We start from the raw sequence: 25,444 nt of genomic DNA on the forward strand, positions 1-25,444 counted from the left end.
CAATTCTCCCCAGGTCGCTATATGGATTCATTGAAAAACAAAATTGTGTAAATCTAGCGCAGAGGGGGAGGGCTTAAAGCATTCGATGTTGACGTACATCAGAAAATTGATGAAGCCATGATGATGAGAATGAATGGTCCAGTTTGGCACAGTGAAATTTCTCGAATGATCTAAATAACTCTCTCGGCTTTTCTGCATACAACGTAATATTGGTTTATATCAACCTTTTCTGTGTCGTTGAGTCATGTACCCAGATTTCATACACAAACCAATGGACAGATCGAACTGAGGCACAAAAAGGGCTAACTAATTAGGCCTGCTTCCCGAGTTAAGAGAAGGCATGTAACTCCACTCACAATATTCACTATTATCATAACAAGAAACCTCAGGAACGCAGACAAAAAAAAATGATGTAAGCCCTAATGTTTCTTTCGCCAAGGAGTGATACCACCAATAAATGAAACATAATATAATCAGACAATATTAATCATGAGGTGCAAAAGTATCAACAACAAAACAAAGAGGAAAATGCATTGATATTATAGGTTAAAGGGATGGTACAGTATTGATGGAGGTGAGAATTGGGCTTTTAACTTTTTGCGTGATGCCAAGAAAACCCGTCTTATGAAATAGTACAGAGCTTGCCATTTTAAGAGGAATTCAAAGTTTATTTGATGAAATTGGGGTTTGGAATGACTGAAACATCCAAAAACAAAGTAAAACAAAGCGAACGTAGTAAAAGGTGGGTCCCACACTTTATTAGAATCGCTCTGTTTTGGATATCTCAGCCTTTTCAAAACCAATTTTCATCAAATGAACGTTGAATTTCTCATGGAATTACATGCTCTTTCATATTTCATAAGAGGTTTCTCATTATCTCACCAAAAAATGTGAGAAACCTAAAATTAGGTCTCAACCAAAACTATACGATCCCTTCAACCATACGGTTGGAACATGGAGCTGACAGTTCTCTGTTAGTAGCTCCATGGTTGGAATGAGGGGCTGCCTGTGGAGTTGCTCTTCTATTCATCATAGGACACTAGCTAATAGTAGGCCTAATCCAGACGAAACTATTGTTTATCATCATTGATTTACCATTACAGCCCGGACTGCAATAAAGCTGCAGCTGTCGAGTGTATATTATTGCAATCTGTTACATTGTTACCACGAGCATCAAGAGTGATTAAAGTTATGTGATTTTTTACGCGGTTTTTTGTTGTTAATGTTGTTGTTGACTGTTTCTGGGAAACATAATAATTATATACCACATTCTTTCCCTGATGTCCATTTGCTGTCCCAAATATTGAGGGACGGACGTCTCTCTACACTCTTTTCGTCTTCTCTACAGTAATGATACCAGCAGTGGATATGCCATAGTATACGTTAATTCGATAATATAAACGACGTGAGGACTACATTCACGAGCTGCAACCAACACGCCCACTTTTCTACATTTTTCTCTTTTCAATTCCACGTGAGCTAAACACCTCACTGAATACAAAGCAATCAAGAGTTCGAGAATTTCTCTTGTGAAAAGCTGCTGTGAAAAGCTTCGGGATTCTGAACATTTTACCCAATGAAATCCTTTTTCCGCCATACTGACCTCGTTTTCCAGATTGTAACCCATGCTTCTCTGGAAAAGGGGAGTGTTGTGACTTTTGTCGAATTAAAAGAAAAGCGCGTTGAATCGCTCGACTGTGTAAACTTATATTAAAAAAAAGGTGTGCTTTCAAAGAGGTATGTTCAGTCCAATTTTGGTTCAGTTCGTTTGTGATCAACAGACTGTCGGGTTATAACAAAACCTCAAAACTTAATCTTCTTCTGGCTAGTTTCTTCTTGCGAACTGATTGAAATCGTAAGTTTGTATAAAACTACCGCATTTTTTTCTTTCTTACTTCCCTATATAGGGAAAGTGTTTCTTCTTCTGACTACTTCACCTGACATTTAAATTTCCGCATATTCCTAGGCAATGCGTTGAGCTAGCCCTCATCTGATTGCGAAATACCGAATGTTCATTCTTGTTAAGACCTAATATTCTTGTCTATGTATACTTTTCTTTTTGTCAGCATAACCTCGAAATGACAGAACGAAAGGCCGTGATCAAGAATGCTGACATGTCTCAAGACATGCAGAAGGACGCTATCGATTGCGCCACCGATGCCATGGAGAAACACAGCGTCGAGAAGGACATCGCTGCTTACATCAAAAAAGAGTTTGACAAGAAGTACAACCCGACCTGGCATTGCATTGTGGGAAGGAACTTTGGCAGTTACGTCACACACGAGACGAAACACTTCATCTACTTCTACCTTGGACAGGTCGCTGTTCTACTCTTCAAGTCAGGTTGATGGGTGACTTGCGTTTTGATGATGTGGATACGTTCCACCAGCAACGCCCGATGCATTCGGGATGACCATGATGTGCCGGAAGCATTGCTTGTACAATCACATGTCGCAGAGGTTCGATCAAAATTGTTTAATGTGACCCGTAATTGCCAACGGCGGTGGCAGATCTTTCATCAAAATAGTTCTTCAGAGACCTTGTGACAATAACACTCTAATTACCAACGAATCACTCTCAAATGATACATTTTGTGACTGTCTGACTGTAGTCTGTGTTGGATCACCGCGATCATCACATTTTTCCAAATGTTATTTTTTTATTCTTATGATATGCGAATGAGATGTCAGATCTACTTCATGACTTGTTTGGTGCTTTTGAGGAGACCATTTTGCTTTTAAAGGGAAGAAATGTAAAAAAATATTTTACTATTTGTAATTGTAGTTCTATATACTCCTGTCATAATATCTGTTGAGCGTCTGGGTCTCCGCATACAGATTTTGCTGTTGTTCTTATTATTATATTTGCTTGTAGGGGTTTAACTCTTATAAAGATATACGAGTGTGTTGTTAAAATATGCTTATCATCGCTATAACATATCCTTTTCGTGATCGCAGCCTAGGGACACTAATGCATTATTATTTCAAATTCATTGTGTATTCGTTCTCTCTGGTTATGTTGTGAATACCGGTATTAATCTCCATAAGGATAGGGCAATGAAAACGTTGGAAGATTTAGTGAGTGAATGAGAGAGTGAGTGACTTACGAACTTATTTTCATGACACTATTCACTTTCCCCATGTGCTTTTCCAAATCGATTCAAGTTGAAAGGACAGGAACAGTTTTGTTTTCTTCATACATTACGTCATTTTATTTTTGAAAAGAGAAATATATGCATTCACTCTAAATTCCTATTATTGAGACAACTTGAATAAGAGAAATATTACTATCAAATCGCATTAGAAAGTTCTTGAATGGTATTGTGAATCATTCTACTCTTAGTAATGTAATCGTATATCTATAGTTGTGCACTTACAAAAGCATTTTAGAAGGAATGCAATGTGATATTGATTGTAGTGTTAGATATATATTCAAATGTTTTCGCCTCATGATTCAAAGCACCCGAATGTGAAACACCTGCAATACAGTGCATAAAATTTCAATCCACCTTTCAAGTCAAGTTTATCGGTTCCCAATCTCGTTAAAGTCAGTTTTATTGTTGTTGTTGGTGGTGGTGGTAGTAGTGATGCTGTTGTTGATGATGATTTACAAAAGAGAGAAAAAAATATCTGGTCAACCAGGATAGGGTTTCGTTACCATTGGTTACCGCGCTAAGATGGAGCAATGATCGTTCACTTGACCTGTTGAGCAAAGAAACTCATTAACACGCTAAACATGTTCACTGTTAAGGTATAGATGATTTTTTTTTTCATCTTGTTGATTAAATGTGTGATAACTACAGTTCTGCAAACCTTACAGTGACTCGCACATATATATTTTTTTAATTCATGCACTCAAATTCTTCCAAAGGACCCTCAAAATGATAAAATATTAAATGATCCTTAAAAAGTAGCAGTGATCTATACTTTCTCTTTTGTATGCAAAGACCGAAATACATCTGAGCTAATAAACCGGCTCTGTAATGTATTCAAATTCTATGCATGCTTTGTTCACAAAAGTTTCCCTAACAACCACAGGGGCTTGTCCTACCTGGCAACAACTGAGCGAATTCTTGCCTAATGGGAGGGAGCGGGTGAATGAAATACTTCCTTACTAGGCTGTAGAAAAAGAAGCATCCGTGTAATAAATTACAGAAATTGTCTATTTCACACACACACACACACACACACACACACACACACACACACACACACACACACACACACACACACACACACACACACACAAACGTTTTCCCCTCTTTCTTAGCCAAGTTGTCTTTTAAATCCTCTGTGTTCTGAAATCATAGGCTAGGTATGTATCTCCTTGTGTGGCTTTGAGTATGTGAGTGATGTGCGTGTGTGTGTGTGTGTGTGTGTGTGTGAGTGCGTGTGTGTGCCTCAATGCGATCGCGATGGACACATGCCAGGACTCACGACTCGTCATCTCGCGAAAGACTTTGGTCCTATCCAGAGAAGATAGTCACTAGGTGTTTTCACATCAGCCCAATGTTTCGAAATAGCGCGCTATTTTCTGACCTGGGAAATTAAAAAATATCTCGAGCTTGGATTTTTATCGGGCTGATATTGACTGTATTTACCCAAAAAAAAAAAAGTTTCAATGATTGTTATTCCTCCTTTGTTCGACCATTCAAAGCGACAGTGTATTGTTGTTTGTTTGCTTGTTTGCTTGTTCGTTTGTTTGTATTTTGTGGTGGATATTTTCGGGGTATCACCGTTTAAATTCAGAGTTCGTCTCGCATATGCATTATGTTTAAGATGCACACACCAGACAATCATTATAGGACAAAGTATCATAGCACGTATGTATTTTGGTAGTAATTAACAACATCTCACTTGACCCACAGAGTATTTCATCATGTTCTCTACTGACTGAAAAGGAAAATGACTTAAAGGGAAAGTCTACCCTGAAAATAAGTTTGTGTGAATAGAAGCAGAAAAAAAAATGAGAGACAGGAGGCGGAAATTGGCCAAATTCTGATCAAATTTAAGAAAGTTACGATATTTTGACACGGGTGATAAATCAAGCACAAATTCATGAAGACGGAAATCTATAATGTTTGATATGACTTTGAGAGGTAAAATGTTAGTCTTCCTTTTACCCTCCCTCAAAAAAAAAAGAACAAACATATTATACACTGCATATTTTTGGATAGATTGTAAACTAATTGGTATAAAATGCAATGAAAAGTGAAAATTACTTGTATTGATCTGTTTTATTTTGCCCAAACACAATAGATTCTGGCAAAAAAAAAAAAAAAAAAAACGTTTTACAGGCGTAAGAACTTTAATACTGATGCGAACATACATTGTAGGCCGGGGTGAACTACCTCTTTACAGTACGAATACATTATCAGACGATTATGCAGTCTTTGTTATACCCTGCAGAACGCATAAAACTGTACAAGGACCGCGTTATAGATACATTACTTTTAGCAATTTAGCAGTCTTCAATGGTAACAAATTAGGAGTAAGGTATCTTGCCGGAGCTGTTCAGTTCTTCATCATGCTGGCGAATACATTTTTGTCTTCCTCGATCGATTTGGACACGTGACACGCACAATCACCACGCTGAATGCCGAATAGATGAACAGAGCACACATAATTCAAATCAAGTGATCAACATATTTTTGTTGTATATGCTTAAAGAAAGACACCGATCACTGTAAGATTTGATCAATTAGGCAACATGGATAACAGAGAAAGGAGAATGGAGAACATTGAAGACGTTGGTAAACGACATACAGAATGTAATATTTGAATAACGAATTTACTGCTATCTCCTTTTCAAGGTGACGATTGAAAGGAAGAACTGGCCAACGCTATTCACTGACCTGCGATATACTGTTGTAGGTCATCACCTGCACGTTTCGCTGTACTTGTTTCCATTGACGTTGATATGGAAACTAGGAGACAGAAGTGATGGAGTGGCTGAAACTCGAGAGCATCGCCATTTTTATTTTTGTTTGTTCATTTCACAGATGCTTTGTAGGAGAAGAGGATTTTCACAGAGAGCTCCAAGGACAGCTTTTCTTTTCTCACCGATCCAAATACTTGTGTCGAATTCAAAAATTGAAGTTCGCTATAGGGAATTACGTGGTTGACACCAAAATATGAGGCGACCCACGGAAATGAGAGGTTGAATGAATACAGGGAAAATGGATTCACATACTTTTCCGTTTCTCATCATTCGCAGTGGCTATAGGTCTTCAGTGGCGGGATCGAGATTGCCATGGTAAATTAACTTCGCAACTGGATCGGCTGTCAAATCAGCTAGTACAGTTCTGCTTGCACCAATTCTATCACTTCAAATACATGTAGGCATACAAATAATAATATAAAAACCCTTCCAGATCTTTCCTCGTCAAAATCAGTAACAAAAAAAAAGATAACTAACGGTCAGCAACCAGTTGGTCATCGTCGTCGTACTTAGTGGCCAGATTATTTCAACAATGAATTTTCCAAAGAAACCAAAAGCCTGTTAGACTTGCAATCAATCAGGAAAAGAGCAAGACAACAAAAATATATTCGCGATGTGCAACCTACACATTCAAACACACACACTCCTCTTCTCTCATCTCAATTTCAATATTGTCTCATAGACGTCTCAATTTTCCTTTCTTGTCCTCCAGTTTCTCTCTCTCTTCCTCTCTGTCACACACACACACACACACACACACACACACACACACACACACACAATGTAAATGAATACTATCTCAACACTTAAACTTAATGGTCTCTTTCCGTTCGTCGACTGTTCGTCGCAAGCGAATTACAATATTCATTGCGTCCTCGAAATTTGAATCCACTTTGGAGGTTCCCTGGAATAGAAATCTGAACGCAAGTTGGATAAATCTGGTTAAATTGATATAAATGCAAACACAATTATTGCATAATATTGTATAATCGTTCTAGTCTCTCAGAGTCATTGCAAAACTGTCAAGATAATAATGATGCCTTCTACTTTACTCGAAAAAAACCAAACAAACAAACAAACAAAGAATCAAACACTCACATAAAATGTTATTCCTAGCTGTACAGACCAGTTTTCATTACAAAAGAAAAGAGGGTGTTAATAGCATATTGTTGACGAATAACTGAAGGCATTCTTTTTCGCTTGATTTCCTTTGGATAGAGGAAAACGCTATACAGTATTAATTGCTAACTCCTCACTTCATTTCCCTTTATCAAGTAAATGCAAATATTAGTACATGCGTGGGTAAAAGAATGAAAAGCCTGGAATTTTATGTCATACCTTTGTAACGATTCGCCGTGACAACGATGTTACAAGCTACTGTTATAAGCTACCGTTGACCAAGAATATGGGTTTACTCATCCGTAGAAACAAAGTAAATATTATAAAATATTTTGGTGTGGGAAGATAATGGTTAAGCTATTATGGATGCAACATGGATGGTTGATCCCCTTGAATGCACAAACCCACAGAGTTACAGTGATAAGGACCACGCATGCAACGATAATTGGATATTCCACCTTGCCATCAATCTGTGGCGTTCTTTCTATCCATCGTAGAGACGAAGATACAGGTGGTCATTCATACACCGCTGATAACCTACTCTTCAGGAGATTATTCATCTAGAGGGTAAGTAAATATTTCTAAAATACTCCATTTGGAGATGTTTGTCACACTGTGTTTTCAACGACATTTTTGTTGTACTAACAGTCATCTAGATTACACACTAATCTTTGTGACGTGTAACACGGGAAACATAAAATTAATATATTTTAGATGAAAATATTTGTGGTAAACCAAGCGCGCACTTTTCCACTAATCGTGGGGTTGATGCAATACACAGTGGCAGTGAAGTGATTGCTAACTTAAAACAGACAATGACATTTCATAGGTTGAATTCATGTGTATGTGTGTGTATGTATACTGTGTATAATACACATAATTATGACCATTGTAATGAAATCAATGGTAACAACCAAAGTGCAATAAGTCAGTGAACATAAAGAAGTGCTACAGTTTGAACAAAGATTAATGTACCAGTAACCCTTGAAATACACATTTAATAGCACGTATAAAAGACATGTACATGCTTTGCTGAAATAATATGGGCATATTGAAATAGCAATCAATTTGAAACTATTTGTCTTTGCATTTGCTGTTGGGTGTGTATCTGTGTCCATAAGTCTACCTACATGTTATTTATTGTTACTAATGATTTTCTGTCCTACAGGGAGAAAACTATGCTTTACTGAAATAATATGGGCATATTGAAATAGCAATCAATTTGAAACTATTTGTCTTTGCATTTGCTGTTGGGTGTGTATCTGTGCCCATAAGGCTACCTACATGTTATTTATTGTTACCAATGATTTTCTGTCCTACAGGGAGAAAACTAGCCATAAAGCCTCATGAAACATCATCCCTTGGGCAAATGACAGGGCTATAGACATCATAGACACATATTGCACTTTAAATCTTATTGCATTCATTCAGGGCCCCCTTTGAGAATCAGTCTTCAGTATGACGTCGACCTATACAGCCTACGATGGGAAAGCGAAATCGGTGATCAAGAATGTTGACATGCCCGACGACATGCAAGAGTTTGCTAAGTCTACCGCCGAGGTCGCCATTTCTATCAAGGCCAGGTTGCCGTTTTACTTTTTAAATCTGGGTAGTCTCGTCCGTCAGATTTTTATTTCTGACCAGATCCATATATTTATAATAGAAAATTTATAGGCATACAAAATAGTAAAGACCTCCAACCACGAATTGGGTTGTAATAACTACGATAATGACGGTCACTGCTAGATTATGATAGTATAGCCTATCAAATTTACTTACAATAGTTATTGTATCTACCTGTAAGAGTTATTTGACAAGTAATTGTCCACTCTTATAAATGTAATGTTCAAATGATTTGTACTCTCTCTCTAAAAATAAGTGAAAAAAAATGAGTGAAAACTTTCGCTCACAAAGGAGTGAATTTCAGAAAAGAGTGAATTTAGAGTTAAATTATATTGAATTTGGAGTGAAAATACTTTTTTTTTCACTTATTTTAGAGAGACCTCAGGGATCACTCATGATGGCGACAACTTCTCTTTGATAGCAGTCAATCTTACTTATAGTAATATAAATGTTGATAATGTTGATATCAATGTGTGTAACACTGATTTTTTTTTTCGAAAGAGAAGGTAACGCATAAGATTTTTGAACATGTTCAAACATTTTGGAACCGATCCAAAATTGAACACGGGTGAATGGAAGTTCACGCCGAGTCGCGCGGAGTAGTGGCAAGTTGTCCCGAGGATCCCAATAAGCTCTTCACGAGTCATTCCGAGTACTGCTAAAATCCACCTCGCCGTCACTCTCCACAACTCAGTACTACAACAAGACTTTGCACAACCTCGTGTATGGTCGATGGAATATACACAGTGTCTAGTTTTTTTTTTGCCCCTGTGAGACTAAATTCTTACTTCATTAGAAGGTTTAGGGTACTCTTTTTTTTTTTATTGCTTTAAAGGAAATCACAATATTGAAAGAGTGCAGTCTTTCTGCGTTCACTCTAGAGCCAGGCATGATTTCTATCAGGATAAAGATGTCGTTTTCATTAAACCTCCATGTTTTGTTTTTGTTTTTGTTTTTGTCTTCTCAGGTTTCATTTCGTGTTTTGATTGTAACTGTATCAGTGAATATGTCATCAACACATACCGGGAGATGCAATATCTGCGTAGGTCCTATTTTATTGTTCATTACTGATTATATTTTTCCCTTTTTATGTTAAAATGACATTTACTTTAAAACTAACTGGTAACGAAACATGCGACAACAATGTATCATTAGATGATCAAAGCTAAACATGTTTCTTTATATTATGATGGTGAACAGAATAATTGTTATTTTGCCTTTATAACAATGTGCAACCTAATCTTTTAAGTAACAGAGAAGAAAATGCTCATCTCAATTTGGTTCTCGTTGCAGCCTCATAGGAAATTGCATGCATGTTTGATAACGTGGGGGCGCTGTGGCATAGTGGATAAGACTCCCGACTCTCAGTTGGAGGACCAGAGTTTGATCCCTGCTCAGTGCTGACGTTCTTGGACAAGATTTTTTCTTAAACCCAAAATGTCCCTTTCGACCACGGTGTGTAAATAAGTACCCTAATGATAATGCTGATATCAGGGCCCTCTGGCAGAGGGTGGTAACACTGAAGAGGCTACCCTAAATTATACAAGATCGTATTTTTTTTTCATTCCAAGAAGAAACATATGAATATTTTACAGAAATTGAATACATGAATTACATCACAATTGCGTAATAAAAGATAAGGTTAGAGAATATTGTAAACATAAGGAAATGTTGGAAATGGGGAGGAATGCTAAATTCATGTGTGGTGTTAATCGACAGTATATCGTCAATAAAGCAAGAATGAAACATTATTCCAAGACACACTATCTTTTATTGTTGTATTCAGTATTGGCGCTTTTACAAACTGACCGTAAATGCTGTATGTTGTAATTATCGTCATCGTGTTGCAGGTATATATATATATATATATATATATATATATAAAACAACAAGGATGAAAAGCCAATCTATACGGGGTTATCACCTCGGATCTGTGTTATGTATTTCGACATTAAAACGCCATCCAGTCTATTATCAGAATGTCATCGCCTGTAGATTTGATTCGTTTCATCAATTTGATTGATTAGTTTAGTACTTGGAGAGGTGTACTGCTGCTGGTGAGCGTGACTTTTTCCATCAGAACGCAATGAACCAAAGTATGATAAAGAAAAGAACATACGTTACAGTGGGCTGCAAACGATCAAAATACGACAAGAGGTGATATTCTCAGGTGGATCCAATTCGTTTAGAAAAAATGAAGCTGTATAGAAGAAGGATACTTTGTCATTTCAAAATACTATGCAATAATTAATCATAACTTGATTTGCAATGCAGAAGATAAAAACAACACGTTCATACTATCAAAATGATCGTGAGTATATTTCCTCCCTCCCTCCTCTTCTCTCCCTCCCTCTCTATCTCTCTCCCTCTCTCTCTCTCTCTCTCTCTCTCTCTCTCTCTCTCTCTCTCCCGGTGACATGCCCATCATGCGCGAACGTGCAGCAATTCCTCAATAGCGCCATCCGTCTCCAGTTAACATCCCACCCCACCGCATTTTTTTTTTAGATTGTGTATAGAGATTTCGTATATATCACACGTCATGGGTATACATTGCAGCATGTTACTCTTCATCACAATAACATGAGAAACATGTGGACATATCGGCTGACTAAATTCTGTCATATTGTTAGTCTCCCGGCGTAATGTCGGTCAACAAAATAAATTGTCACCGTAAAATTGCAATTAAAAAGTATGTAGGTTACATCGCACAATCGTAGAACAATTTAACAATTAACTAAAAAATTGCAGTTAGGCCGTGTTTCTAGGTTTGTTTGATGAAAAGTTCCATGATGCAAGCGGAATAATGATAGACAATAGGATGTAGAAAGCCCAAATAAACAGACGCAAACAGAAAAGAGACAATGCGTGAGGAAGGAGAAGGAGAACATGTAAAATTGAAGTCTTTGGAGTCAAGACTAATATTGCGAACAATGTCACTCGAAATTAAAACTGACATGGAGACGGGAGCTTGCCCTATTGTCTTAGGCAGTTTGCAGACGATTATTAATTGCTGTATGCAATTTCAATTACATCCAGTGGCTACCGCCGTATGTCCCCATTCAGTTCTGCTTAATTGCGTGCCCTGGCGCGCACACACATACAGACGCTATCTCACGAACACTCGCAAACCAGCGACACATCATCACTGATGAGGAAAGTGAAAGCGGGGAGAAAGCATGGTGTTGTTAAAAGCTACAATCGCCCATGGTCGTCTCGACCAATCAGCGAGCAGTAATAACAGCCCAACCGTGAAGATTTACACACTTGGCTTGCAAATGTGATATTTTACCCTCACTTAATTAGTCCATATGCGGCGGTATCGCGCGAGAAAGTCACTGATTCATGTCCACATCTAATCAGATGCCGGAGGTTGATTGTTCTCACCGCGTTCTGTCACAAACGGGCGAAGATTACTTGTAAAAGAGCCGGACCAGTGTATAACACGTTGTAGCAGTCTCAGACTGTGATTACAGTCTGATGCTGAACTCAGAGGATAAAGGGTATTCCACCAAATGGACGCCAGTGATGCCAAATCCTCATCAGTGACATCATCACCACAGGCATTGTTCCTGCGTCGGCGTTGATGAGGCATCTTTAATGAAAGTAGGTATAAGTGTACTTCGTGCGACAATCTTTTTGTTTGCATTGTATTTCTCACCTATTAGTATATCTTTGGTCGCCACACTTTTGTCGACGGTGTTGGAATAGAGCAGCAACAGAACAAGGTAAGAATGCATGAGACTGTGAGAGCGAGGATCTTGAGATGCTGAGAGGGAAAACAGTGGTGTTGAAAATGATGCAGATGGAGACGAGTGGGAGAGAATATCAACGAAAGCAGCGAACACGAATCAGACACAACAGTGGATGATGACATAGAGGATACACGGTGATCGATACCAGTGATGTGATGGACAAGAATGATTCTTCTAATATGGCGTAAGAAAAAAAAAGTGATTACAGTGGTGGTTATGGTAATGATGATGTGTCGTGGTTGTGATTGTAGTGGTAATAATAATGGCGGTGGTGGCGCAATGTATACTAGTTGTTTCTGGTGGCCCTGACGGTGATGATGCCACCTCTTGGTGGTGACACAGTGGTAGTAATTTCTAGGATGGTGGTAGTGAAGTGCTGGTGCTGGTTGCTGCATGGTATCCTTTTCTTTTCTTTTCTTTTTTTTTTTGTTGTTGTTGAGATGGTAGTCGTGATGATGATGACTTTTCTTGGTGATGATGACTTTTCTATTTACATAGGAGGTAGCAAGGGTATTGATGTGGTTATGACAAAGGTCGTGAAGTGTTGGTGCTTATGCTGTTGGTTAATTTGCTGCATACTCGTCGAAGTTAAAGGGATGACATAGGATTGGTTGAGGTGAAGATTCAGCTTTTAACTATTTGCTAGATACTTTGAAAACACTTTATGTAATGTTAACGAGCGTACAATTCTAAGAGGAATTCAAAGCTTATTTGTTTATTAGTTTTGAAATAACTGAGATGTCGAAAAAAAGTTAAACCAGGCGATCCTAATAAAGGGTGGGGCCACCTTTTATTAGGATCGCTGTGCTTTGGATATCTCAGCCATTTCAAAAAGAATTTTCATCAATTAAACTTTGATTATTATGCTCTTACAGAGTTTTCTCATTATCTCCAAAAATCATCATCAAAAAACGTTGGAAACCCGAAGCCTCATCTCAACCCAAACTGCACTATCTCTTTAAGATGACGACAACGACGATGAAAGTAAGAGTGATGATTGGTGTTACACTAATTACTGAATGCGGAGGTGCCGGTGATGGTATTGCTAATCAGGTGCTAACAGTGACAATGAGACTGGTGTTGACGGAGGTGATGATGATGGTGGTGGTAATGGTGGTGATGGTGGTGACGGCAGTGAGAATATCAGCAAACGTTGTCAGAGGTAATAGAATATTTTGGCATCGTTGATGGTGCTGATAGTAATGACGGGTATGGTAAGGGTTGCAATTCCTACCACTGTGACCATGGTGGCGGTTTAGGGTTTACAAATGGGGTGATTTAGCTAGGCTATACAAAAATAGAATGTACTGAGATATATGTTTGTTTATCGGGTTTTTTTTTTTTCCTTTTTGGGAGTGGTGTTTGGTAATTTGCACATTGGTATCATAGAATGGGGGTAGTAGACAGAGTCAAAGAAGACAAGTTCGTTATTATAGAATCAGTAGTACTGCGTACGTAATATTAAAGAGATGACCGGACAGATGAACCCAGACTTATAGGCTCTTTTAAGACATTTGCGCAGTGAATGAGCACGAGTGATAAGATCTCAGTGGTGATATCGTCACGAAATGACGATGACCGACGAAAAACTGTTGGTACAAAAAATGTATATCATGAAAGCAAATTCCTGCACTGTTGTATAGTTCATACTATAAATTTGATCACGTTCCTTAAAGGGATAGTATCGGTTTGGTTGAGATGGGGCTTCAGGTTTCCAACTTTTTTTTTGTGAGATAATGAGAAACTCTTGTGAAATAAAAAAAAAGAAGTCATACAATTCTAAGAGGAAATACAAGTTTTTTTGATGGACATTGGTTCTAAAATGACTGAGATATCAAAAAATAAAGTGTCGCATTTTTTTTTAATCAAGACGCTATATATATAGTCTTATGTTCAATCGATTGTATCATGTTGTGTTTGAAATGAGGAACGATCAAATCAAATTAAAGCCATCTTAATAAAAAGTGGGAGCCATCTTTTATTAGGATCCCTTTGTTTTTACTTTGTTTTGGGATATCTCAACCATTTTAAACCCGATTTTCATCGAATAAACTTTGAATTCCTCTTAGAATTGTACGTTTTGATATTTCATAATTGGTTTCTAATTTAGATTATCTCGCAAAAAGTTAAAAGCTGAATCCCCATCTCGACTAAAACTATGCCACCCCTTTAATTAACGCAACGTGGATGTCAATGTAGGTGTCCAATTTTGTCCAACTGTCGAATGGATTCTGGGAGTATTACCCCTTGGGCTACCCAATCACTATTGTTGTAAGTATGAGAGAATTTTGATAGTTCCTCTTGAAAGAACTCAATATGCCAGCTTTCTTGATAAGTTTGCGTGCTTGTCTTCCACAGCCCCTACATCACGGCCATCAATGTATTGAAGTTATAGAGCGGTCGAGAACATTAAAGGTCATCAACCGACTCGTCTTTGTTTAAAAAAGCAGACAAGAGGAAATGCCGGAAACGAATGCCACATACACGAGGACGATGGATGATCACAAGGTCATGATCAAGAACGCAGACATGGCGGACGGCATGCAGCAGGAAGCCGTCGAGTGCGCCACCTTTGCCTTCAAGAAGTTCAACATCGAGAAGGACATCGCGGCCTACATCAAGAAAGAGTTCGACAAGAAGTACAACCCGACATGGCACTGCATTGTGGGAAGGAATTTTGGCAGCTACGTCACGCACGAGACAAAACACTTCATCTATTTCTATCTGAACAAAGTCGCCGTGCTGTTGTTCAAATCTGGGTAGCTTTTCCGAACAGAAACATTAATTTTCCGCTGAAGAATAGCAAACATCAGCATGATCAGGAACAAAATTGAGCAAAAACAAGTTTCTTCCAAGTCTATGAAGTCCAACGCATGCACCGTCTGACAGTGCCAACAGGAATGATCGATTGACGATAGAGATATCTTGTGATCGTGTCATGTGTTTCGTTTTGTTTGACAATAACGTTGTCGTGATTGTGTACAGTATAGTGAAATCAGTTCGTTGTATACTGAAACCAGACTGTTGGAGTCTATGTGTCGCAATATTTTGAATGTCATCAACAAATGTCATCACCAAATATCATGGTGTTATATTCTTAACAAGCTAGATCAAAACACATCTTTTTGCAGTCGCAAGATTTGTTACGCAATCATCTCCATAAAAAGAGACATCATGATAATATTTATCCTCTTCATGATCCCATACTAAACTTGTCAATGTTCACATCGTATCTTTTCAGCGGTTGCTTCATATTTTACAGCACTCATAGCACTGCTGAAGAAAAGAAAAGTCGCTCACGTAAATTCAATAATAACATTCATGAGGGACCTTTCCCGGAGACCTTTAAGTCGTACATTGAAATATTTGCTCTGCAGACCACATCAGATGACTGTAAGTGTGGTACAAGAAGAATCAAATTGCTATAAATTGGCAACCCGTGATACCTACTCCTGTGCCCAGCACGCACATCGTTCCCGATGCATATCTTTGTACTCAACGACAGTATTGCATTATTATTATTCAGTCTTCAAGGAGTAGCTGCTCTAATGTACAAATGGGTGTACGCTGCATGCTGCTCCATAGTTCGTCCTTGTAACTTTGGATGAAGAGCACTTCAACGATACTGTAATCGAAATATTATGAGGTGAATGGCCAATCGTTATTATACAGTAGATATTAGAAACGTGTTTAATCTGTTAATAATTGTATATTCATCTTGTATTTATTTTCTAGTTCATGTAACGCTTAATGATGTGTTGTCTTCAGTGATCAGAGGGGAGTGACAAGCAGACAAAGGGGTAGAAACCAAGTATTGCAATGAACATATTACAATTGTACTTATATGAAAACGACATGGACATTGGTTGTTTTAGAACTTGATGGATTTATTCTTTGTGTAAGAAACGTTCGGTGCCTCAAATAGTGATGCAATGTACATGCAATTTTAATTGTGTGTAAAGATTTGTTCTGAATGACGTCAGTGAATCAAAAAAACAACAAACTAGGTACAGTTCAATTTACATCCCGCGTTCAAAAAGGCGGATACTGTTGTGCCAACATTCACGAAAATCTCCGTGACGTTGGTTGTTGTTGTTTTTAGCTCACTTTGTTTCTTTTTCTTCGGTCAGCATTGATCCGATGAGAACGAGCGAACATCTATGTAATGTTCTGTTGCAAAAGAATCGTGGATTTGTCACGATATAGTTCCTAAAACCGGAGACAGTGAATTACACAATAAACTGCAGTCTGCATGTACCTTCGGCCTTGAACGCAATCGGGATGATGATAAAACAACAGTCATGTCACTGACAAAATTAATGATGATAGAGAAATAACCACCTGCACAATGAACTGAATGATTATTATCATCAACAATATCACAATTATTTGGTCAACATCACACCACCTTTGTAACTATACACGAAAAAAATTGTAATTAATATTAGCAGTGGTCAAACCGTAGCATCGTACAATATTCATGGCCTTTAAATTTGCTTTGAATGTAAATTGAGATTATGTGAACGTTATGTAAATACACCTTGATTGAAATCAATGTAATATTGAGGATTAGCACATTCTTCTGAAATGTTCGTATAGATTTTTGTTAGCACAGGTTTGTAATATTTGGTATACCAACTCCCAGATCGCCTTCATCTGTAAGTAAAATCTTCATCGAAGTAAAATTCATTCTTGGAGCAAGCCGCTTCGAGGAATCCAGAGTTTTTGAATAACGATTATTTTGACATTCAGTTGCATTGTTGCTATTCCGATTTTTAGATTTGATTGTAAATGAAATTATACCCCGTACCTGATCCCGATTCAATTCTTTGTTAATGCCAGATCTGGCGTTGCACAATGTTATGACTGCCTTCGTGTCGTTGCCAGGATTTTCTATCAAACTGTCTATGTACGTGAACCTATTCCAGTTTCCAAATTGTAACGTCTTCCACTTATAGTAGACTCAGTAATAGAGGAATGATAAAGGTGACTTGAATAAGTCAAATCAGATGATCCCCCCAAAAACAACAACAAACAAACAAACAAACAAAACAAACAAACAAACGAACACATCTAATTCTCATTACTGTTATACAGTTTTCCGTCATCTTTCCCGGAAAAGTAATGTATGACTTCAGGTGAGTGATGGTTTACTCAGTCGACAAAGCCAGATTTCCATAATGAAAAAAGTGAGCGTACATAATTTTCCATGACCTTTACCTTGAACGTCATGGAAATGGGAAAAGGATAAAGGTAAATTGAGCCTGTCCTGGGCTGAACAAAGAAAAGTGTAATAAAAATACATTTGATATTCCCTATACAAGTCGCGTTCATATGTAATAAAACAAACAGGGCACAACCAACAAATCCAGACGCTATTGAATGAATCTTAATTTGAGTGTAATAAGCAACTAGCAGGGATAAGTAATTATTGTTGAAATCATATTTGGAGGTGATTGATGAAATGTATGTTTATGATAGTGTTGCTCGTGCTTGTGTTTGGTATATGCATTTATATATCTACATCATTTTATAAATAATACATATATGCGTGTTTTATATTATATACATATATATATATAAATATATATATATATATATATATATATAATGTTGAGAATTCACGTATTGGCTCCACGAAGAAATGAAGAAATAAACTGGTAATGCATTTATTGGCAAAAAAAAAATGCATTACCAGTTTATTTCTTCATTTCTTTATATATATATATATATATATACATTTGTATATATACGTATATACATGTATATATATATATAGAATATGATATTATAAATTTATACATAATACATTTATTATGATTATATTACATCAAAAGTCCATCACAAGACAGAGCTGTATAGTGTTTTACAAAGTAACTAATTGGCATCGCAAGAACATCTCACGCAGAAGATTAAATAATAAATGAATATTAATTACCATCTTGTCCTTGTTGGTGAGACAAGCATACACCGAAAAAAGAAATAGTTCTGAGATTTCCAAAGTTCAGGGAAATAAAAAATAAAGATGATGATATAGCTCAGACGACGGTCAGAATTCTGTGGTCGCTACAATAATTTCATCTTTTTTACTGCATTTCTTTTTTCCCCCATAAAATGAGGCCGTGACTTGTAAAGCTACCACACAAAATTCAAAGAGGGCGTCCTAATGTAAATTTGTATAGAGTTCCTTCATAGGCCGGGGAGCGTGTTTTTTTTTTAGACGGCACAGATATTGGGGACCATGGGCGTCACCAGGGGGGGTGCGTTGGGTGCGAACGCACCCCCCTTCAGATCCTTAAAAAAAAAAAAAAAAAACAATCTGCGAGCGACCTCAACGCCGGACGCTAAATAATTATTCTTTTCTATCTTTTTTTTTATATTTTGCACCATGGACACACACACACACACACACACACACACACACACACAAGAAAATCGTCGGCAAAAACAATTCGCACCCCTGGTTCTGGCAGCACTGATTTTATAATGAGAAGATTTTCTTGCTTTTGAAAGAAAACAAAAATGTTGCCCCTATAAAAATATTGGAAGGCAAGCGCACCATTTGCCCCACCCCACATAATCATAATTCCCGCGATGAAAAGATTTTCTTACTTTTTTGTTAGAATCTGTCCAATTATTTCACCCAAAAGCAGTGGCGTAACTACGGAGGGGGGGGGGGGTGCGCCCCACTCCCAATCCGCTGGTAAAAAAAAAAAAAAGATTTACCGAAATAGTAGTTCAAGTGTTAGTAAACTGCTTTTGAATGAAAGGGTGATCCAGAAATAAGATATTTTTCTATGATTTCTTTTAACCATAATTAAATAGGTATATAGTGTGAAACATTGTTCAAAAAGCCCGGACCCGACAAAAGATTGTGATTCCTGGTTAGCATTCTGCATATACAAGCAGGATGTGCGCAGTGTACTCAGTACATCCGAACGAAGAGTCGCTACAATGTTGCGCAGTGTGATATAGAGTGTACACCTTTGTACCTTACGCTTCGTTATATCAAAGCTAGATCATTGCATTTTGCAGTGTTGCTTTACATACTAGTCTATGTAAAGATGTCTTGCATTGCCAATAAAAAGACTTGACCTGGGCTAATTTTTCCATGTATATGATACAAACACACAAACAAACACGCACAATTAGTTTAGGGGATGCTCTAAAGTGCAGATTTTGGACATCCTTTCCCCGCTTGGTCACTTCGACGCCACCTCGCTGGTCATGATACCTCCCCCAGTCATGAACATAAACCCACACCCTGGACTACCAGTGGCGGATCCAGGGGGAGGGGCGCACCGGGCGTCCCCTCCCCCTTTAATTTCCAAAGCGAAAAAAAAAAAAAAAATAGCTGCAAACGGCAGTTTTTGGACAGTAAAATGTCAAAATTTTCAAGCTCGCTCGCTCCTCTCGCTCGCATTTAGTAATAATGCCATTCTCCTGAAGTTGCTGCCAGTAATTGCCGGCAGTTGCGCCCGGTGCGCCCCCCGCCCCAAATTTCCAAAGCGAAAAAATATGGCTAAGAATGGCAGTTTTTGGACTGTAAAATGCAAAATTTTGAAGCTCGCTCTCTTCGCTCGCTCACATTAGTTGTTATGCAATTCACCTGATGTTGCTGCCAGTAATTGCCAGCAGTTCCGCCCGGTGCCCCTCCCCCTTAATTTCCAAAGCGAAAAATATGGCTAAGAACGGCAGTTTTTGGACTGTAAAATGTAAAATTTTCAAGCTCGCTCGTTCCGCTCGCTCGAATGCAATCATTATGCTCTCCTGATATTGCTGCCAGTATTTGCCAGCAGTTGCGCCCGATGCGCCCCCTTAGATTCTAAAGCGAAGAAATATAGCTATACAAACGGCAGTTTGTTTGTTTTTTACTGTAAAATGTCAAAATTTTCAAGCTCGCTCGCTCGCTCGCTCGCATTTAATTGTTACGCAATTCTCCTGATGTTGCTGCCAGTAATTGCCGGCAGTTGAGCCCGGTGCGCCCCCCCCCCCCTTTATTTCGAAAGCGAAAAATATGGCTCCAAATGGCAGTTTTGGGACTGTAAAATGTAAAAATTTTCAAGCTCGCTCTCTTCGCTCGCTCTCATTTAATTGTTATGCCATTCACCTGATGTTGCTGCCAGTCATTGCCAGCAGTTGCGCCCGGTACGCCCCCCCCCCCCCTCCTTTATTTCCAAAGCGAAAAAATATGGCTCCAAATGGCAGTTTTGGGACTGTAAAATGTCAAAATTTTCAAGCTCGCTCTCTTCGCTCGCTCGCATTTAATTGTTATGCCATTCACCTGATGTTGCTGCCAGTAAGTGCCAGCAGTTGCGCCCGGTGCGCCCCCCTTAATTTCCAAAGCAAAAAAATATGGCTATTACAAATGGCAGTTTTGGGACTGTAAAATGTCAAAATTTTCAAGCTCGCTCGCTCGTTCGCTCGAATGTAATCATTATGCTCTCCTGATATTGCTGCCAGTATTTGCCAGCAGTTGCGCCCGATGCGCCCCCTTAGATTCTAAAGCGAAGAAATATAGCTATACAAACGGCAGTTTGTTCGTTTTTTTACTGTAAAATGTCAAAATTTTCAAGCTCGCTCGCTCGCTCGCTCGCATTTAATTGTTATGCAATTCTCCTGATGTTGCTGCTAGTAATTACCGGCAGTTGCGCCCGTTGCGCCCCCCACCCCTCCTTTATTTTCAAAGCGAAAAAATATGGCTCCAAATGGCGGTTTTTGGACTGTAAAATGTCAAAATTTTCAAGCTCGCTCTCTTCGCTTGCTCGCATTTATATATACGGAACAATATATACGGAACTCGATACGGAACAAACTCAAACTGAATGATGACAAAAGTGAATTTATGATAATTGCATCAAAACATCTGGCAGCAAAGGTCCGTAGTCAGTCATTACGAATTGGATGTGTCAATGTACAATCTGTGTCAAATTGTAGGAATCTTGGAGTTTATTTTGACCCTGAAATGTCAATGGCGACACACGTTACAAACACATGTCGATCTGTATATTTGCAACTACGCAATATTCACAGTATCAGAAAATCCTTATCAAACAAAGTTGCAGCCTCTGTTATTCATTCGTATGTTTTGTCTCGTATTGATTATGGAAATGCATTATTGTTCAAGGCTTCATCTTACCAACTGGCCAAACTACAGCGTGCTCAGAACTCTGCTGCTCGGGTCCTCAGTGGAACATCTCGCTTCTCCAGCATTACCCCAGTTCTAAAAAATCTTCACTGGCTACCAGTATCCAAGAGGATAGAGTTTAAAATTCTTCTCCATACATGGAAAGCAGTACATTCTTCAGCTCCAAAATATTTGCAAAACCTTGTTTCAGAATACGTCCCTGGCAGAAATCTCCGTTCATGTAATAGTAAACAATTAACAGTTAAAAGAACAATTTCGACTCTCGGAGAAAAAGCCTTTGTTTCTGCAGCCCCATCGCTCTGGAACGCTCTTCCACTGAGGATCCGATCAGCAGAGACCATTGAAACATTTAAAAAGCTTTTGAAATCACATATGTTCGCATCTTGTTTCGATTGAATTTTCAACGAATTGTTCATTGGTGTGTATATCTCTACCTATCTCTTTCTTCTTTTTCAACCTTCTTATGTACAATTATGACTACGATGTATGCTATTGTTTTCATAATTACGTCCCTCTGCGCCTCAGAATAGGATATAGATCGAAGGCGCATTACAAATGCTGTACTTATTATTATTATTATTATTATTATTATTATTATTATTATTATTATTATTATTATTATTATTATTATTATTATTATTATTTATATATATAATTGCTATGCCATTCACCTGATGTTGCTGCCAGTAATTCCCAGCAGTTGGACCCGGTGTGCCCCCCTTAAAGGGGATGGCTAGTAACTGATCAGTGGGAATCAGTGGAAATGCTGGGAGACGATTGTTCCAATCCTTACGGGATTCATTCAAGAGTTCATTGTATATCTATTGTTGTGTGAAAATGATTTGCTTCAGAATGGTCTCATATTCAAGTAATGTGCAGTTTAATGCTTCCAGGTTAGCGTCCCTGGTCAGTGACGGAGCATTAATCTGCACATTACTTGAATATGAGACCGTTCTGAAGCAAATCATTTTCACACAACAAAAGATATACAATGAACTCTTGAATGAATCCCATAAGGATTGGAACAATCATCTCCCAGCATTTCCACTGATTCCCACTGATCAGTTACTAGCCTTCCCCTTTAATTTCCAAAGCAAATAAATATGGCTACAAACGGCAGTTTTTGGACAGTAAAATGTCAAAATTTTCAAGCTCGCTCGCTCGCTCGCTCGCATTTAATTGTTATGCAATTCTCCTGATGTTGCTGCCAGTAACTGCCAGCAGTTGCGCCCGGTGCGCCCCCCCCCCTTAATGTACAAAGCACTAAAATATGGCTATATGACGGCAGTTTTTGGACTGTAAAATGTCAAAATTTTCAAGCTCGCTCGCTCCCCTCGCTCGCATGTAGTCGTTATGCCATTCTTCTGATATCGCTGCCAGTAATTTGTCGTTTCACACCGTCATTCCATAATCCATTTATAGGGGGTACAACCCCCTCCGGCACTTCCACACGCTCCCCCCACCCTTGCTCGCTCCCTCGCATACTAACCCCTCCCCCCCCCCCAAAAAAAAAAAAAAAAAAAAAAAAATGAAATCCTAGCTACGCCGGTGCCCCTTCCCCGCTTGGTTTCCCTCAAAAAACAGTAAAAGTCTAGGGATTAAGAGCTTCCTATATTCCAAATGACTGTCCAAAAAATATCGTAAACATTTAGTGTCAAAACGCACCCCCCTTGAAAAAAAGCTGGTGACGCCCCTGGGGACCCTAACCCTAACCCTAACCCTAACCCTAACCCTAACCCTAACCCTAACCCTAACCCTAACCCTAACCCTAACCCTAACCCTAACCCTAACCCTAACCCTAAATCCTAACCCTAACCCTAACCCAACGTGTTTCCCACAGGTTTAATACGCGCCATGCCCCAATCTGTGCTGTCTTAAAAAACAAAAAACAAACAAGACAAAACAAAACAAAACAAAACAAAACAAAAACGCGGCCGGGGACTCCCTATAGTAGTGTTGCAGTTACAAGTGCTCCCAAAGTGGTGCTGTAGTTCTTGGTGAAAGAACCCTGTAATACCTATAGGTCCTGTAATACCTGTAGGCTGCTACGGTTTTCATCCATCCATTCATTTTTTTTTTCTCATTTCCTACGGAAACAAATTATAGATATGTTACTGAAATTGAATACATAAATCACATCACAATACATAAAGTTCACAGAATATTTTAAGTATTGGCCTACCAAAATGCTGGAAATGGGAAGGAATGCGAAAAAGTAGTGCTTGTAAAATTTATAGGGTGCACCCCCCCCCCCCCACACACACACACACATGTAATACAACAAATCATTATGATTGATATACTGTTTTACATAAGAAGCGAAATTTACAAAAGAAACTCACGATATGGAAACTAACCTGAAAAAAAAAATACCCTGGACGCTGTCATGCAGGAAGAGAGAAGGAGAGAGGGAAAGAGAGGAATTGCAAGTGGTGTGAAAATGAAATCAGATAATTTAAGATACTAAGACTAGCTATAACAAGTTAACAGTTAATGATGTTTGAAGCCGCTTATTACATGTATTTGCTTAATTTAACGGAAAATAAGCTGGATTTTCCCGATCTTTTGCAACAATTAGGCCTAAAGGATACGCACAATTTTACGATATCATAATGGTGAGATATAAAGACATTAATAATTTTGGTGATGAGACTCAGATGAATTTTTATGAATAATCAAAAAGCTTTTTTCTTCAAATTATTTCTAAAAAAAAATTTAAACAATAACAACAGAGATTATTCCAATATATTTAAGTCCAGCAAATGTAAATACAGATCGTGGAAGAAAAATCAGCGTGAAACTATAAAAGCGCGTGAGTTCTGTGAGCATCAGCTGCTTGAATTGTTGTGCAGCTTAGGCCTATTTGATGAAATCAAGATCGCAAAGAAATGAATTACTGATGGAAATCTCTGAATTTCCTTTGTACAAAGTGTGAAACTGCAAGGGGTGGTCTTGGAGGTTGTGGTGGTAGCGGCGACTGTTGTACTCACTGATCATGATGTCCACTGAAAATGTCTGTCTTCTTGATCGGTGCTTTCAAATTCAGCGTGGTAAACTTACAAAGCACGGAGCTGTCCATACTTGTGCGGGAATGAGATCAACAGCTGAGCGGAAGTAAACAATCATTGTTGTTCTCGTTATCTCATCGATCAATTTGGTCTCACCTCCCTGACTGCCCTATCAATCTACACTACTGTCATCGTTGTTTGTATGAAGCTTCTTTCGTGGAAAGGAAAATTCTGCATCGCAGTCATGTTTGGTTCGAAAGACTCTTCAAAAAAGTCGGATCTCCTCGACAAAGCGAAAGCAGCCAGAAATGAACGTGCACTTCTTCGTCGCAAAGAGCAGGCAATCATAGCGATACAGGTAACAGAGTATTATTTCTACCTGCAGTAGCTAGTAGGAGCACAGCTGCGAATGGAATTGTGTAGTCCCACATACTGAATTATATGTTTGTTACGTTGGCATTCTTTCTGTACAGAAAGACTCTCACTAGCTAGATTCTAGAGATATCTACAGGTGTTATTAAATCAGTTGTCAGTTGATAAGAAATTGTTCTAAATGGTATCTCGGGCTACCAAAATAACTTGGTGGTTTACAAATGTATCAACATTTGCAAGTAGACTCTAGACTATTCATTAGTAAATTTTATCTATTATGGAGAAGTATCAATCAATACAATACTAGTTCCCTGCCTAGCTAGCTGGTGCATTTGCCATTGCTATGTATTACTATTAGTGTATCATGATGATCTAAACTTAATAATGAGTAAATTTACTTAACAGCATCAAAGAAAATGTACAAATTGTCAAATAGAGTATCAACCAGTTAGAGACCCCAACTTACAAGGTCAGTCTAGAGA

At 38.3% G+C, this 25,444-nt stretch overlaps 2 protein-coding genes and 1 pseudogene across 2 annotated transcripts in view; all 3 read left to right on the forward strand.

Annotated features, from left to right (window-relative positions):
* Positions 1–1,737: 1,737 nt before the first annotated feature.
* LOC139735140 (dynein light chain 2, cytoplasmic pseudogene) lies at positions 1,738–3,485 on the forward strand (annotated as a pseudogene).
* An 8,548-nt stretch (positions 3,486–12,033) lies between these two features.
* Positions 12,034–15,197, forward strand: LOC139735141 (dynein light chain 1, cytoplasmic-like). The gene is made up of 2 exons (XM_071645904.1): positions 12,034–12,285; positions 14,793–15,197. The coding sequence occupies exon 2, from the start codon at positions 14,895–14,897 to the stop codon at positions 15,195–15,197; it is 303 nt and encodes a 100-aa protein (XP_071502005.1). The 5' UTR covers positions 12,034–12,285; positions 14,793–14,894.
* Positions 15,198–24,645: 9,448 nt separating this feature from the next.
* Positions 24,646–25,444, forward strand: part of LOC139735144 (ubiquitin-protein ligase E3B-like) — a 41,355-nt gene continuing 40,556 nt past the window's right edge. Inside the window, exon 1 of the mRNA XM_071645905.1 lies at positions 24,646–24,948. Within this exon, the coding sequence (XP_071502006.1) occupies positions 24,793–24,948 (156 nt within the window). The 5' untranslated portion in view covers positions 24,646–24,792. The remainder of the gene's footprint in view (positions 24,949–25,444) is intronic.

This window comes from Diadema antillarum, unplaced genomic scaffold, assembly GCF_040938485.1.
Source record: "Diadema antillarum isolate AM-2024a unplaced genomic scaffold, OU_Dant_1.0 seq00000565_RagTag, whole genome shotgun sequence".
Lineage (NCBI taxonomy): Eukaryota > Metazoa > Echinodermata > Echinoidea > Diadematoida > Diadematidae > Diadema > Diadema antillarum.